This window comes from Lepidochelys olivacea (assembly GCF_965140295.1).
Source record: "Lepidochelys olivacea isolate rLepOli2 genome assembly, chromosome: 14".
NCBI classification, from domain to species: domain Eukaryota; kingdom Metazoa; phylum Chordata; order Testudines; family Cheloniidae; genus Lepidochelys; species Lepidochelys olivacea.
Window position 1 is genome coordinate 36,412,557 of NC_140424.1, and position 16,345 is coordinate 36,428,901.

At 46.1% G+C, this 16,345-nt stretch overlaps 1 protein-coding gene across 1 annotated transcript; it reads left to right on the top strand.

The window, feature by feature from the left end:
* Nucleotides 1-3,279: 3,279 nt before the first annotated feature.
* On the top strand, nt 3,280-14,236 carry LOC311530282 (L-amino-acid oxidase-like; the record flags this gene model as incomplete). Its single annotated transcript, XM_084646734.1, has 7 exons — nt 3,280-3,292; nt 4,365-4,588; nt 6,217-6,329; nt 7,577-7,778; nt 11,429-11,482; nt 12,637-12,770; nt 13,453-14,236. The coding sequence occupies 7 exons, from the start codon at nt 3,280-3,282 to the stop codon at nt 14,234-14,236; spliced, it is 1,524 nt and encodes a 507-aa protein (XP_084502860.1).
* Between the last annotated feature and the right edge of the window lie 2,109 nt (nt 14,237-16,345).

A 16,345-nucleotide genomic window follows, 5' to 3' on the forward strand; every position in this document is an offset into this window, starting at 1 on the left:
AGTCATCAATTGTACACTTATATATTAAACTCTCACCATACCCAGCAACACTTTAACTCTCTTCCTTATCTTTTCTGACAAACCCATCTGGCTGGGCAGAAGCAACACACAGCATCTTTGTTCTTTGTTCACACATGTTAATAAGAATATAAGACTATCAAATCGGCCAACAAAATCCAAAATTCTATCTCAGACAAATATACAGGCCCAAATGCTATATTACCATCACTAACAGTGATTATGGAGGAGAGGGAGAACACAGTGAGAATGTAAGGGCTGATGACACGTGACTGATGCTGGTTGTGATCCTAGAATATCAGGGTTGGAAGGGACCTCAGGAGGTCATCTAGTTCAACCCCCAGATCAAAGCAGCGCCAATCCCCAATTTTTGCCCCAGATCCCTAAATGGCCCCATCAAGGATTGAACTCACAACCCTAGGTTTAGCAGGCCAATGCTCAAACCACTGAGCTATCCCTCCTTCCAAAAGTGTTCCTTTGTATCTGCAGCCACAGAATTGTCAGGGACTGCAGGTCTTGAACCTTCATCTACAGGGATCTTTGGAGCAAGTAAGCACCAACCTGCCACCCTGTGACTTAAGGACAATGCCAGGCCCCAGCAAGACTTGAACTGACAACCCCTGGTTTACAAGACCAGTGCTTTAACTCCTGAGCTATGGAGCCTGTAGCTATTAATGGTGTATGATTAGGGCCCTACCAAATTTATGATCCATTTTGGTAAATTTCACAGTTTCAGATATTTAAATCTTAAATTTCACAGTGTTATAACCATGGGGGTCCAAACCAGAAGAGAGTAGTGTAGGGGGTTGCAACACTAATGTAAGAGGATTGCAGTATTGCTGCCCTTACTTCTGCACTGGCTTCAGAGCTGGATGGCTGGAAAATGACGGCTGCTGGCCAGATGCCCATCTCTGAAGGCAGCACTGCCACCAGCAGCGAAGGAGAAGGAAGGGTGGCAACCATGCCACCCTTACTTCTGTGCTGCTGCTGGTGGCAGGCTACGAGCTACGTTTGGGACAGTAACTTTCCATGCATGTGGCAGAGGATATAAAAGACACCAGAGACATCTCCATGCCTAATTCCTGGTCCAATTCTCTGGACAGTGGATTTACAACTAAAAGGAGTATTTTGAACTGTGAACTGAGGACCTTCCAATCTTCTGTCACCAGAGAGACTTTTGCAAGCCGGCAGTCTATTCCATCACTGCTATGATCCTGATCTATGAACGCTGACTGTCACTTGTATGTAAATGATTCTTTAACCATTCAGTAAATCTCTTCTTTTCTTTTATGAATAAGTCTTTAGCTAGTTTACTAAGGATTGGCTGACAGTAACAGTGTGATATATATAGTGACAGGGTCGGGCCAGATGGCTACAGGACAGTGATAGAAGGCAGATATATTAGCCCCAGATTAATCAGGTCCCTTTTCCCTGGGTAAGGTAACAGGGGCAGTTCCAGAACAATCAGGAACTTTCTGGAGCCAATTAAGGAAGGAAGCTAATTAGGACACCTGAGCCAATTAAGAAGCTGCTAGAATCAATTAAGACAGATAGGCTAATCAGGACACCTGGTTTAAAAAGGACCTCACTTCAGTCAGTGAGGGATGTGCAAGGACCTGAGAGTGAGAGGGCATGCTGCTGGAGGTCTGAAGAGTACAAATGCTCTCTGGCATCAGTAGGAAGGTCCTGTGGTGAGGATAAAGAAGGTGTTGGGAGGAGGCCATGGGGAAGTAGCCCAAAGAGTTGTAGCTGTCACACAGCTGTTACAAGAAACACAGTAGACAGCGGTGATCCACAGGGCCCTGGGCTGGAACCTGGAGTAGAGCGTGGGCCCGGGTTCCCCCCTTCTCCCTCCCCCCATTGGATATAAAAGGAGTTGGTCTGGACTGTAGGTCCCACCAGAGGGGAAGGTCCCTGGCCTGTCCCCCGACCCACTAGGTGCATCAGCAGAGACTGCGGGGATTGTTCTCCTTCCTTTTCCCCATGCTGGCCAGTGACGAGATTAGCTTAGTGAGTGGCAGGTTTGAGCCACTAGCAAAAGTGGCCAAACTGAGGGCTGCCATGAACCTCTGAGGTGAGCAAATCTGCCAATAAGTGCAGGACCCACCAAGGCAGAGGAGGAACTTTGTCACACTATATAGACCTGGGAGTAAGTCTCTGATCCTCTGGAATTGGTAGAACCTCAGATATGGTGAAATGGGTTTTCAGGAACCTCTGTCCGTATTAGACCAATTTGTCTGGATGGGAACCAAAGGCTGGAATGCTTAAAGGGGACTGTGTTTTGCTTCTTGTTAACCAGTGTGGTGTTACAGGAGAACTTTTGGTTTGGTAAATCTAACTATAGCATAAAGCACCAGTTTTGGGAGGTTGTCTTCCTTGTTTCTTCCAGTCTGCCCTGAGTGAGGCATTTTCAGTGTGGTCCATCCAGGCACCCGATCACACCAGTCATAGGGCTAAACACCTAGCTCTATCTCTCTATCTGCTGTTGTATTTCAGTATTTGTGGAATTATCTGTGTAGTAGTTTTGTTAATAAAGAGACTTGTGATAAATTGCAATTGTTTCTCATGTGCTCCTTGAATGTCTCATTCTGATTATGCCGGTAATAATTTGCATGATGCTGTAGATGCTCAGTAGTCCTAACCCTTATTGACCACTGTGGTCCAAGAAATTAATCAATACAGCAATCCATCAAGACGATGAATCTACAGGGCATATTTTGAGTTCTGCAGTGAAACTAAACTAGTGGCCAACAACTCCTACCTACATCCCACCCATCCCTGTGCCAGTCTTGGCATATCACATGCAAAAATATGTAAGAAAATATAGACAATTGCAGAGTATTAAGAATGTACTAATTTGTCAGGAGAACCAATGCCTTTCAGGCCCCTTCCCTAACTGTTGCACTCAGTGTATTTAACAAATACAATTTTTGAACAATCTTTAACTTTCATAGCCTTCCCCAGCTTGATTTGAGTTCTAAGCATGCCTGGCATAAGATTGAAAGGGCAGAGCCTCCCGTCACCCACCCCTTCTTTGTTTCTGAGTCCCACATGCCTGGAAAACACTGACTTACCCAGAGTAAGCCAGAGGCAGTGCTGATCAGCTCCTAGGATGTGGTCCTGTGATTCCTTGTGACAGCCAGTTCTCCCAGTTTCACTTGACACAGAGCTAGCCGGTTGCCCTAGGATATTTATCAACCAGCCTAGTTTGGTGTACAAAAGGACATGGCTGACTTGATGACTTGAGCTGCCAGTTGGAACATGGACAGGTTCTGTGAGTGAAATTTCTTCTTTTGAAACTTTTGTGGAGGAATGGGGTATTTTGCCTTTTTGGGCACATCTTACTTTGCAATTGCTTAATATTTAACTAGTTTCTTATTTCATAACTTTTTCCTCTCTCTTTCTCACTATTGTATTTCTGTTTTTTTTCTCTCTCTCTCTGTCTCTTTCCGTTGATTTTCTCCCAGAAACCTTTACTACTTGTTAAGTGTTGCAATGTACAGTTGGGGAAAACAGCACCAATGGTGTATTTTTGGTTGCACTGTGCTTCAAAGTTACACAGAAAGACCAATTTTATCATGGGTATAATAGTCCTCCTCTGACCAAGGCTTGAACATGGTTCTTGGACTCAGTTGAAATGTATTTTCAACATATCAATGGACAACAATGTTGTAAATCAGTCCTATAATAAGGAATAGGAAAGCCCTGTAGGTTTTAAATACCAAAACCAAGGTCCTGATCCTGCAAAGCTCTTGCTAAGTGTTCTTAATAAGAGCTCCTTTGAGTCACCATTGAGGGGTGCATTTCTGGAAAGCTAAGTTAATGTTAAAGCTGTTCAAAATGTACAGTTTGAAAAAAATGGGCACAAAATTGAATTGATTATTAACAAAAATGTATATTGAACAAATCATTCGTAAGGAAAAATTCAATATTGTTGATTGGTTTTTCCTTCAGAAACTGAAACACTTTGGAAACAGCTTGAAAAAAATTTTTTTGTCAAAAAAAAACAAAACAAAACAAAAACCCACAACATTTCCATGAGACTTTAAAAGAAAATTGTATACTTCTTTTGAAATATTTTCAAGGAACATATCGCTTGTTTAGTTCTGGCTCATTTTATTTCTGGATTGGGGAAAAATATTGTAAAAAGATAGATAATGTTATCACACAACTGACTTCTTCTGTAGTAGTACATTCCCTCTCTGCTAATATAGCTAAACTCCAGAATCTGAGGTTATTAACCTCTTCCTGGACCTGGGGTATCACATCAGTGACGTTACTGAGCTCCGTGAATGAGTTTCCTTCTTCATTTGCGTCATCTGTTTTCTTTGTATATCTGTCTCTAGTACTTCTTCAGTTCTTACTCCTTGTGGTAGCACCAAGCTTGGAGAGTATCTCTAGAAAACTGAAGGAGTGGGAAAAATGCTTTACTGACCCCGACTATGAAGAACTGGTGGATATTGCCAAAAGTGGCTTGGAAAAAGGGTGTCATTCAAAGAAGGTGGTGATCGTAGGGGCAGGAATAAGTGGACTCACTGCTGCCAAACTGCTGCAAGATGCTGGTTGCAAGGTAATTATAATGACTGAGAGGAGCCAGATACAGGCCAGGCAATCAGTGCTTCTCTGAAATGGTCTGATTGTTTTGATAGAGTAAACAATGTTGAAGAACAGAACAAGGTGAATTTCATTGAGTTGGGTGCTCTGTGCACGCAAGCAGTATATTACTCTCTTTTCCAGACTCAAAGTTCATTGAAAAAAGAAAAGGAGTACTTGTGGCACCTTAGAGACTAACCAATTTATTTGAGCGTAAGCTTTCGTGAGCTACAGCTCACTGAATGCATCCGATGAAGTGAGCTGTAGCTCACGAAAGCTCATGCTCAAATAAATTGGTTAGTCTCTGAGGTGCCACAAGTCCTCCTTTTCTTTTTACGAATACAGACTAACACGGCTGCTACTCTCAAAAAAGTTCATTGAGTTAAAGTTAAGGGGCTGGATTCACAAAAGGATTTGGGAGCCTAACTTCAACTTTAGGTGCCTAAATCCCAGAATCAGGCCCCAGTGAGATTCGCAAAACTCCTGCTCAGTTGTCCCTGAATCTTCTAGATGCCTAAACTCACTTAATGCCTAAGTTTTGGGGCTCCTATGTTTTTGTCTATGAGCATGCACACTGCAGCTACCTCTAGGCACCTGGCCCCCTTGTCCCAGTGGGATACATGAACTGGGGGAAGGTCACCATTCCTCCCCCAGGGATCCGATCCGGTAAGCATGCTCAGAGCTCAGGCTCCACAGATGAGTTCACACAAAAGAGCCAGAGATGGGAGGAAGAGGAAGACTTCCCTCATCACTTCCAGCCCAGTGATTAGGATACTCATCTGGGAGGTGGGAAACTCTGATTCAATTCTTCCCTGTGCCTGGTTGGGAGAGGAGATTTGAACAGGGATCTGCCACACAGGGTTGGCTTTCGGGAAAAGGGCAACCTGGGCTAACCTGTATTTTGGTACCCATGGCTTCAGCTGCCTCCCTGGGCTCCCCATTCATTGCCCCTGGCTCCTGCTGCCTCCCCATCCCCCTCTATTGCCCCCAGGTCCTGCTGCCTCCTGCTGCATTGCCCCAAGCTCCTTTCTGTGGCTTCATAACCCAGGGCCACCTCTTGACCATGGTGCCCCCCCGACCACGGCACCCTGAGAGGTAGGCTGCATCACCGATCTGTAACGCCGGCCTTGCTGCCACCTCTCAGAAGCATGCCCTGACTCCTGGGCAATGGGACAGTCTGATGTTGGTGTCCCTCTCTCTGAGCTCGGTGATTGGGTTGGGCCCTGCTGATGAGCTGTGTAGAAGTACACCTATCTTCCCTCAGTTCACAGATGGCTCTGTGGCACAGGTGTTCAGACACCTAGAGGGAGGCAGCATTCCATCACATCTCCCCCTTTAAGTTTTGCATTCCTACTCATCCCCAGAGTAGAATCTTAGGTTCTTAGGGAACTTTTACAGTGAAAATGTAGGCACTGAGTGAGTTTAGATGCTTGCAAGATTCCGTGGCAGATGAGCCGGGAAGGGGGAGGTGGGGGGGGAGGGTTGTGAATGCCAGTGGCATCTACATTTGGGATTTATGCACCTAAGTCCCTTTGTGAATCTAGCCATTAGAAACCAGCAAGTGATAGAAGTGATAGAAAACCATGGCCTGTGTTTTGTTTTTAGGTTCTGATTCTGGAAGCCAGTGATCGTGTGGGAGGACGCATCATGACCTATCATGATAAGGACAAAGGCTGGTATGTGGACCTCGGACCCATGCGTTTGCCCATACACCACAGGTAATACATCTACCCCTTCTCAGCCACCGATACTGTTCATAAAAGGAAAAGCCTCAGTTTTAAGATTTTTATGATAATTCCTAGAAAAAAATAATGAAGGGCTTGTATCTGATGAGCTTAAGGTGCCCTCTTTCTGCCTTGTGTGGACCACCTGCATTGCTTCACATTGTCAGTTTGTGTGCAGGGGAGAGAGACATCTTTGAGCGCTGTTACTCTTCCAGAACAGGTGGGCTGCAAATGGGTGGGGAGAAGCAGGGAGCGGATTGGAGCTATGGCTCTCTACTATGCCAGCCAGTGCAACCAAACCAGCCTCGTGGGGCAGTGCCTAGGATTGGCCCAGATAAATTCCCTCTGAAGCAAAGGGTAAACCAGAGATTAATTCCCCCTTAGGCAAAGGGGTAACCAGAAATTAGAGTCACAATTTGCTTCCTGGTGTGCTCTTGGAGTACACAGCTGTCAGATACCGCTTATGGACTGGTTACAGAGGTCCCACCCCAGAGAGATCCAAGAGATGTGGACCCTTTATGACAGTGATACTCAAATGTCAGTGGTTCAGAAGCCAAACTAGCGTTCAACATTACCCAAAAGAGCCACAATAGTGTGATTTCATTGTTTCATTTACTATAGTACTAGTCATATTTAAACAATATGATGGGAAATATTTAGTATATTTATATAAATTTTCTGTGAGAATTATATATATAATCTTAATTGTTATCAACTTGCATTAAATTATTAACTTATTTTCGGAGAGTATTTTATATATATAGATATATAGATATATACACTTAATTCATGGAAAATACAGTAGGACGATTTTATATACACAGAGAACATGAAACAATGGGTGTTACCATATACACTATAACGAGAGTGATCAGTTAAGGTGAGCTATTACCACCTTAACTGATCACTCTCGTTATAGTATGTATGGTAACACCCATTGTTTCATGATCTCTGTATATATAAAATCATCCTACTGTATTTCCCACTGCATGCATCCAATGAAGTGGGCTGCAGCCCACGAAAGCTTATGCTCAAATAAATGTATTAGTCTCTAAGGTGCCACAAGTCCTCCTTTTCTTTTTGTGGATACAGACTAACACGGCTGCCACTCTGAAACTTTCTCAGGCAAACAGTTTTGGGTTTTTTGCCTTTTTTCCAAAAGTGAATTGTTTTGTGAATTTAATTTTTTTCAGTTTTGACATTTTTCTCTGTTTCCCCCCACCCCTTTCCTTTCTCTTTAGGATTGTGCGTGAATTTGTTACCAAATTTAAACTTAAACTGAACCCATTCTATAATACTGATGACAACGCTTGGTATTTAGTTAACAACATTAGGGCAAGAGCTGGAGAGGTAGAAAGAAACCCTGATATCTTGCAATACCCCTTGCACCCTACAGAGAGAGGAAAATCAGCTAGTGAGCTTTATCGTCAGACACTGGATAAGGTATGTGTGTTGTGGAAAGGACTCATGCACCGTGGGTTTCTCTTCATTAAAGAGTTAGCCTGGACTTTTACTTGTTGGTCCTAAGCTCCCTTCATATCCACACCCACACAGCTTTCTCATTCAAGTTTAGTGGTCCTTTCAACCCAGGTTAGCTGGCATGACTGGTAGTATGTGTTATAGCCTGGGCTCTGCTTTCACTTGAGCTATTATCCTGCCCACTTGGCAGTGAAAATACAAGCTAAAAACCACTCAAGTGATGATATTCCTCCAGTGCCATCCCACAATCCCCTCTGCCCCCCCCCCATGTGCCAAGAAGGACAAACAAGGGAAAATCTCATAAAGCAGCTCAGTTTACTGCATCACACAGAACCATGGAACCCGGCTCCAGAAGTCCTAGAGAAATCCGTGGGAGCATGCAATACCATTAAGGACACAGTACTTTGGGTTTGGCTTTGCAGTGTGGCTGCTCACACCCATGGTAGGCTAACCCAGAGACTGGTCAACTGAGTTAGCTCTCCAGTGAGGACATATCCTGGGAAGCTGATTCTGCAAGGTGCTGAGCACATCTGGGAGGTGCTGAGCACCCTCAAGTTCCACTGGTTTCAAAGGGTGCTCGGTATGTATCCTTAGTAAATGTTTAGGAAAGCAAACCTCAGAGCGACATGATTCTCCGACACATATTAGCTAGGATAGTAAATCTATATTAACTTGGTATGTATATTTCCAAATTAAGCCCAAATTTACTCCCATATAGCGCTGGCCCCTAGGAGACATTTGTTGTTGTTGAAAACTTGAGGTTAAGCAGTGTTCAAGATATAGTAATTTGAATAAGCCGTAGCTTCTCACTTTGGAGTTTTGCTAGACTTTTTTGTCTATTACACACACACACACACACACACACAGAAGTGCAGTGTTACAGCTGAACTCATGAGATTTAGGCTCTTAAAGGCCAGATTTTCAAAGGTGTTTCAGTGCTCACAGACATAGGCACTGACTCGGGGGTGCTCAGGGGCTCAAGCACCCACAGAAAAAAAAATAGTGGGTGCTCAGCACCCATGTGGGGGGGGGGGGGATAGCTCAGTGGTTTGAGCACTGGCCTGCTAAACCCAGGGTTGTGAGTTCAATCCTTGAGAGGGCCTTGTAGGGATATTGGGCAAAAATTGGGGATGGGTCCTGCTTTGAGACTAGATGACCTCCTGAGGTCCCTTCCAACCCTGAGATTCTATGATTCTATGATCAGCCACAGCTCTTTGTGGGTGCCACCCATCAGCTGTTTGGTGCTGGCAGAGGCACTTCGGGGAGGGCAGAGAGCAGCAAGCAGCGGGTGGGTGGAAGTCTCAGGGTTGGAGTCGGAGTGGAGACAGGAGGAGGTGGAGCAAAGGCAGGGCCTTGTGGGAGGGGGCGGAGTGGGGAAGGGACCTCAGGACAGAGCCAGGGTTGAGTATCCCTGGAGAAAAATAAAACTCAGCACCTATGCTCATGGATGCAGAGGCATCTGGGGCTGGATTTTTTTAAAAAAGAGACAAAGTAGGGAGCAAGTGAGCATGACTGTGTAATCCAGTGGTTAAAACACTCACCTGGGACACCCTGGATCCAGTTCCTCTGCTCCAATGACTATTTGTTCATCCAAAATGGAACAGCTTCAGCAAGAGAGATTGGGACTAGCCCAGCAGTTAGGGCATTTATGGAAGAGGTGGGGAGACTCCTGTTCAAATCCCTCCCCCTCAGCAGGTAGAGAGGGGACTTGAACTGGTGGTCTCCCACATTAGCGTACTCATACCAGCAGTGGTGGAGCCTTCCCAAAAATGGGGGGCCAAGGGCCCTGCCCCCTCTGTGGCCCCGCCGTGCCCTGCTCCTTCTGCTCAAGGCCCCGCCCCTGGCCGAAGGATGGGGCCTTGAAGCCTCAGCCTGTCCATGGTAAGAGCTGAGTGGCTGGGCAGCTGTGGGGAGCCGTGGCATGGACCCTCCACCTGCACTGGGCAGGGGGCCCCAGGGGAAGGGACATGGGCGGGGGCAGCTCTCGCCCACCCCCCCCCCCCCCGACTCACTCTAATTACTGCCACCAAAAGCTAGAAAGCGGCTGCTGCTGCTACTGCTTGCAACAGACACCTGAGGTGACCGATTCCAGGAGAAGGCTCGCAGCTGAGAATCCCAAGCAGACGCAGGTGCCGAACTTCCTGAGAGGGATGGGATTTAGGATTGTGGTGGAAAATTAACCACGGGTTGTGTTTGGATCAGAACAAGCCTGAGGCTCCTTTATTGATTACAAGCGCAGGGGGTAACAGCTCTAAGTAGCTGTTCCTGTCGTATACAGAAAATACAGGAGCTTATATAGCTGAAAACCACAATTTGTTAAGCAAATTTCCTTTAACGGCATTTTCCCATATTTGGCATATAGTGCAAGTTTTAACTGCAGCTTTCCTTATTTGGAATATAGCAAAACAAGCTTTTCCTGTTATTGACAAATCTGTTCTTTTGCGGTTAACGGTCTTTCCTAATTTCTAGCTGTTATGGTTACATTTCTTAAGATGTGCTGTTGTAATTGCCCCACAATGGAATTTTCCTCATCCTCTTCTTATGCTCTATATACACAGTTAGCTTGACCAAAGTTTTAGGCCTATAAGTTTAGGCCTACTAGATTTTTTCCTCCACAGTATACACCCCTCTCCTTGGCATCTCCCATTGACTAATTTAGTCTGTGTGCTGGCTTTTGTGGATCTAATTCTTAAAGGCCTGTCTACCTCCACTCACTGTGCAGGGAGCCTGAGGGTAAGTCTGCACTGCAAAGAAAAACCCATGGTGCCAAGTGTCAAAGCCCAGGAGCAGGGGCCTTGGGCTGCAAGCCTAATAATATTGGTGTACACATTCTTGCTTGGGCTGGAGCACATGCTCCAAAACTCTCTCCCCTCACTGGGTTTCAGAGCCAGGACTCCAGAGGGAACATCTACACTGCTATTTTTATCCCTGCGGCCTCAGCCGTGCATTCCCAAGTCATGACTGGGCTCTGAGACTTGGAGGTGTGGGTTTTGGGGTTGTTGTTTTTTTTCCGGTATAGACATAACCCTGAATGCCAAATTCAACCTTTGTGAATCCCACTGATTTTCTAGGCATCTAGAAGTTAGGCATTGCGTTGCTGAGCATAAGTTCTTTTGTGAATCTAGCCGCTAGTGGTATTTCCAAAGACTTAGGTGCCATACTCCCATGGATTTCAATGGGATTTAGGCACTTCGGTGCTTTTGAAAATCCCAGTGCTATCTGCATGTTTAGATGCCTAAATACCTTTGAAAATGCGCCCCCTAAAGTACCTAAGTCACTTCTAAGGTGGGAGCTAGATCCCAGATTCATTTTGCCACATTTAAACATTTTACCTTTAGTCTATTTGTTTGTATTGTTTAGAAAGCTTGAGTGAAAGCAGTTCAGTCATTTGGAGAACTGCAGGAGTGGAAAACAAAAGCTGTCCCTTGTATCTCCATTTAAAAGATATTCTTAACAGCTTTTTCACCTGAGCAGTCATTTCATGTCCTGCCCCCTTGTGCATATGTAATAGGATACCATATATAAGTACATGATCACAAACAGGGAAAATAACACCCTTTAAAGGTGGAACTGTGATCATGAAACAAACAACTGTTTTCTTCGTTGCTACCCAGGTGACCACAGACTGCAGTGTTCTGAAAGAGAAATATGACTCCTTTTCCACCAAGGTAATTGAAGTTAGCATTCCAGTATCTTTAAATCTAAAGGTGCCTGATTTTCTAAGCCCTGGTCTACAGTGGGGGTGGGGGGGGGGAGAGGGATCGAACTAAGATATGCAACTTCAGCTACGAGAATAGCCTAGCTGAAGTCGACGTATCTTAGATCGACTCACCTCACGTCCTCATGGTGCGGGGTTGACTGCCGCCACTCCCCCATCAACTCTGCTTCCGCCTCTCGCAGTACCAGAGTCGACGGCAGAGCGATCGGGGATCGACTTTGTCGCATCTATACTAGATGCGATAAATTGACCGCCGATAGATGGATCACTACTCACCGATCCAGCGGGTAGTGTAGACATACTTTCCTCACTTTGCCAATGTAACTCCTTGTGGGATAGTTCTTGCCATGTGCACAAAGTCCTTGGTAGGAGACAATGCATCCGAATCCTCTGAAAGCTACTGGTTGGGTGGAGGCAACACATTTGCCTCATGAGTCTTCACGGAGCACAGCCTTCTTCCCTCGGTGGTCCTCTGGATTCCCCTTAGTGGCAGGGGGAGGGCAAGGCCATGGATCTTCTCTGTCTCTCCCTATCCAAAACACCAGTCTCTGTGCTCCCACCTGCCTAGTGTTTGTGTAGCGCCCTCCTCCACTCTGGTGTGACTGATTTGACATCTCTTCTTCCCACCCCAGCACTTTATGTGACATCCACCTATGTATCCCCATCCAAAATTATTTCAGTGAGAGAACCTGTCTCCGTATACCCACCCACAATTACTTTTTACCCCACAGGAGGTGTGGACTGGATCATGAATCTTTAGTCAAAGACAGTGAAATCTTGGTATGGACACTAGGAATAAAATCCTGGCCCCATTGAAATCAATGGCAAAGCTCCCATTGACTTTATTGGGTGGGGGTCAGGACTGCACCACGTGCATCAAAACTGGGTGAGGGATTGTGTCTTGAAAGTGAGCATCAGCCTTACTTCAGTGATTGTTTATGAGGAAGCAGACAAATCATCGAGTAGGATAGTGGATGGGTTTGACTTCTGCCCATCCCTTATGGATATTGAAAAATTCCTATGTTCAACTGAAAAGAAATATCTCTTCTCTATGGGGATATAATATGCATGCACCTTCCACCCTCTCCACTCTTCCCCACCCAGGAGTTTTTGATTAAAGAAGGAAATTTAAGTAGAGGAGCCATCAACATGATCGGTGATTTGCTGAATGAAGATAGTGAATTCCAGGTGTCATTTCTTCACTCTTTCATGGACCATATTATATTCTCTGAGAAGCGGTAAGGAAAAAGGAATCTTTATTCAGTTGCTTTGTATGTGGAAGGGACATGTAGCTCTGGTAGGATCTGTCTGGCAATCCATCCATCTTTCAATACATTTAACTGTCCATCAACCTCATCTTATCAATGCAGCCGGTTGCCTTCTTTGAAGTAGGCACTGGTGGTCTGACTTGTTATAAAGGATAAGTGTTCATTACTATAGTTCACTAGCCATTAAAAACCAGGGTCACTTTCACAGTGTCCATAGCTTCTAACTGGGTCAGATCCTATGGAATTCAGTAATTAAGTCCAGAGTGTATGTGTTATGGGCATACTGGGGCATCACTCTGCTGTATCTCAGAACCTCCTAGGTCAAATGACGCTAAAGTAGTATCATTAATGCTCCCCAGCGCTCCCATGAGGCAGAACTAATTCCAAGGGAATCTGAGTAATCACGCAGATTTTAGAGCATTTAGCAGAGTCAAGCTTTAAACAGATAGTTGATCTTAACCTTAACAGCAGCAGGCCTGCCACTCTACTATAATAAAAGAAGTTGGAGTTGGCACTCAGTGGGGGCTAGGTTCTATCTTCAACTATGCAGCTCCTTACAGCTCTCCTTGTCGTTCTTGTGAAATTCTCTCAGATAACTGTTGTCCAATGATGTTGTTGCCTTACCATCCTCTTTTCTCCCCCTTTCTTTCAGTTATGATGAGATCACTGGGGGATTTGATCAGCTTCCTGATACTTTCTACCAGTATATTCACAGGGGCGTTCTATTTCACTCCACAGTAGTGAAGATACTAAACGAGGATGACCAAGTGAGAGTGTTTTACCAGGGGCCAGATGCATTGGTCCCCTTGGCTGTGACATCCGACTATGTTCTTGTCACTGCCACGGCAAAAGCCACACGGCTTATTAAATTTTCACCACCTCTTTCGACTAACAAGGCCCATGCCCTGCGCTCCATTCACTATTCAGAAGCCACTAAGATTGTTTTGGTCTGTACTGAAAGGTTTTGGGAGAAGGAGGGAATCCAGGGTGGGAGGTCAGTCACGGATCGCCCCTCCAGATTCGTCTACTACCCCAGCCACAATTTCCCCAGTGGCCTGGGCGTGATCCTGGCTTCCTACACCTGGGGCGATGATGCTGAATTCTTCAGTCCCCTCAGTGATGAAAAGTGTGTTGATGTGGTTCTGGGGGACCTGGCAGAAATCCACCAAGTGCCCAAGAATTATATCCAGAGTGTCTGCGATAAGCACATGATCAAGAAATGGGGCCTGGACAGATATTCCATGGGATCCTTTGTTTCATTCACTCCGTACCAGTTTGTTGACTACTCCAAGGCTCTGTTTCAGAATGAAGGGAGGGTCCATTTTGCAGGAGAACTCACAGCCCAGCCTCACGGCTGGATCGAAACCGCTATGAAATCTGCAGTGAGAGCGGCCAGGAACATCCATGGCGCTATCAATGCATCACCCAGGCAGTAGCAGCAAGAGCTGAAGAAAAATAAAACATAATTGATGATATTATAATAATAATAATAAGGGTGCTTGGGGAAGGTACAAATGCATCAGCTACTGACTGGGGAATTTAGAAATTGCACTGCTTATCAGCGGGCATTACAAGATTGTTACTTTAGGTTTAGCCCTGATGGGGGGGATGCATAAACTGTATGCATTGGCATTAGACTATTACCCTTACACTCAGAGAGAGAAGGGGGTGAGGTAATTATCTTTTATTGGACCAACTTCTGCTGGTGAGAGAGGCAAGATTTCAAGCTTACACAGAGCTCTTCTTCAGCTCTCTCTCACCCACAGAAGTTGGTCCAATCACAGGGTCTGGCTTCCTCTGGGCCCTGGGGGTGCTCAACATCCCATGCTCCACGCCAGGCCCTGCCCCCACCCCACCCCACCCCTTCTCCCAAGTCCCCACTCCTGTCCCGCCTCTTCCCATCCCTACCCTCCTCTTCCCGCCCAGTTCCGCCCCCTACTCTGAGTGCGCCCCTACTCTGAGTGTGGGTGCTTAGCATCCACCGGTAGCCAGCTCTCCCCTTCCCCTGCAGCGCCTTCCATCTGCCGGATGCCCTGCCGATCAGCTCCTCGCCCTCCCCCCCAGCACCTCCCACCCACCGGGATCAGCTGTTCTGCCGTGTGCAGGAGGCACTGGGGGGAATGGGGAAGAGCAGGGACTGCGGCAGAACAGCTGATCCCGGTGGGTGGGAGGTGATGGGGGGGAGGGCGAGGAGCTGATCGGCAGGGCATCCGGCAGATGGGAGGCGCTGCAGGGGAAGGGGAGAGCTGGCTACCGGTGGATGCTAAGCACCCACTAATTTTTTTCTGTGGTTACTCTAGCCCAGGAGCACTCATGGAGTCGGTGCCTATGGGTCCCATAAAAGATATTACCTCACCCACCTCATCTGTCTGGTATGCTGGGACCAACCTAGCTACAACAACTCTGCATGCCCTCATACTCAGCCACCCTGCTCAGCCACCAGAGGGTAAAGCCACAGCTGTGCCCAATACACTCACTTACTCCTAAGAAGGGAAGAAATGAATGAGTAGCCCCAGTAACTCCTAGCTGCCCTACCCTCAAGGTCTATGTAGCCCACGTCAGAGTCTGAAGGTGGTTCTTGCTTCCCTAATGAGGCAAATAATCTGCTTCCCAATCTAGCCTCATGCCTAGATGGCAGGCATACAATTACTATTCTGTCTCCTGGTTCCAGAGCCAACAAGTCCAGCCCTTGCAGATCCTATCAGCCACACCAGCATTCCCAAAATGGGAGGAGAGGCAGAACTGCAAGGCTGCAATCAGCAGTACATGTCTTGATCTCCAATCTGGCAGCAATGCTTCTGCACTTCCTCAAAGCTCCCCAAAGCAAATTTCACAGGAGGCATCTCCTGGGATGGGATAAGTCACTCTGCATCCCCCCCTGTTCAGGGTTTTGCCTCCATTGCAGTCTGTCCACCAGTGAAATGCAATGTGTAGCAGGAAACCAATGACCTCATCTTTGACTCTGATTATGGTCATTCCATGGTCAACATGGATGGAATCAGGTGTGATGTGTATAGATATCAGCTATCCCTTGAGTATATTGTTAATTATGAGAGTCATTTCTAATGTGCAAGGTTAAAATCTGAATCAGACATGGCAAACCCATGAAAAAAATGCAGAAATTGGGCTTGTTTTTGGTTTAATTGGCTTCTGGGTTGCTTGTTGACTAGCTTTTGGCATGTAGCTTGTTGCTTGTTTGGCTTGTAGCTTGTTGCTTGTTGCTTCTTTTTTTTGATCGGCTCCTGGCAAACAGGGGCAAGGGGCAAGCAGGGGCAAGGGGGAAAGAGAGTCAGGGGTGCACAGCAGGCCCACCATAGTCTCAGATTGCACACTGGGGGGATCTAGTTACATAGAGTGTTGGGGTTCTTAGGGACTGGCTTGTTTTGGCCTTGTTTTGATATGGAATTAGCTTGATTTTGGCTTATTGTGAAAGTCGGAGTGCTTATTTACTGCGTGAAAGTTGGCAACTGTGATCTGAATCTGTTCTCTTCTCAGTGACACAGCAAGAAACTCGCACCCATCTCTGTTTACCCAAAATAGTGCCT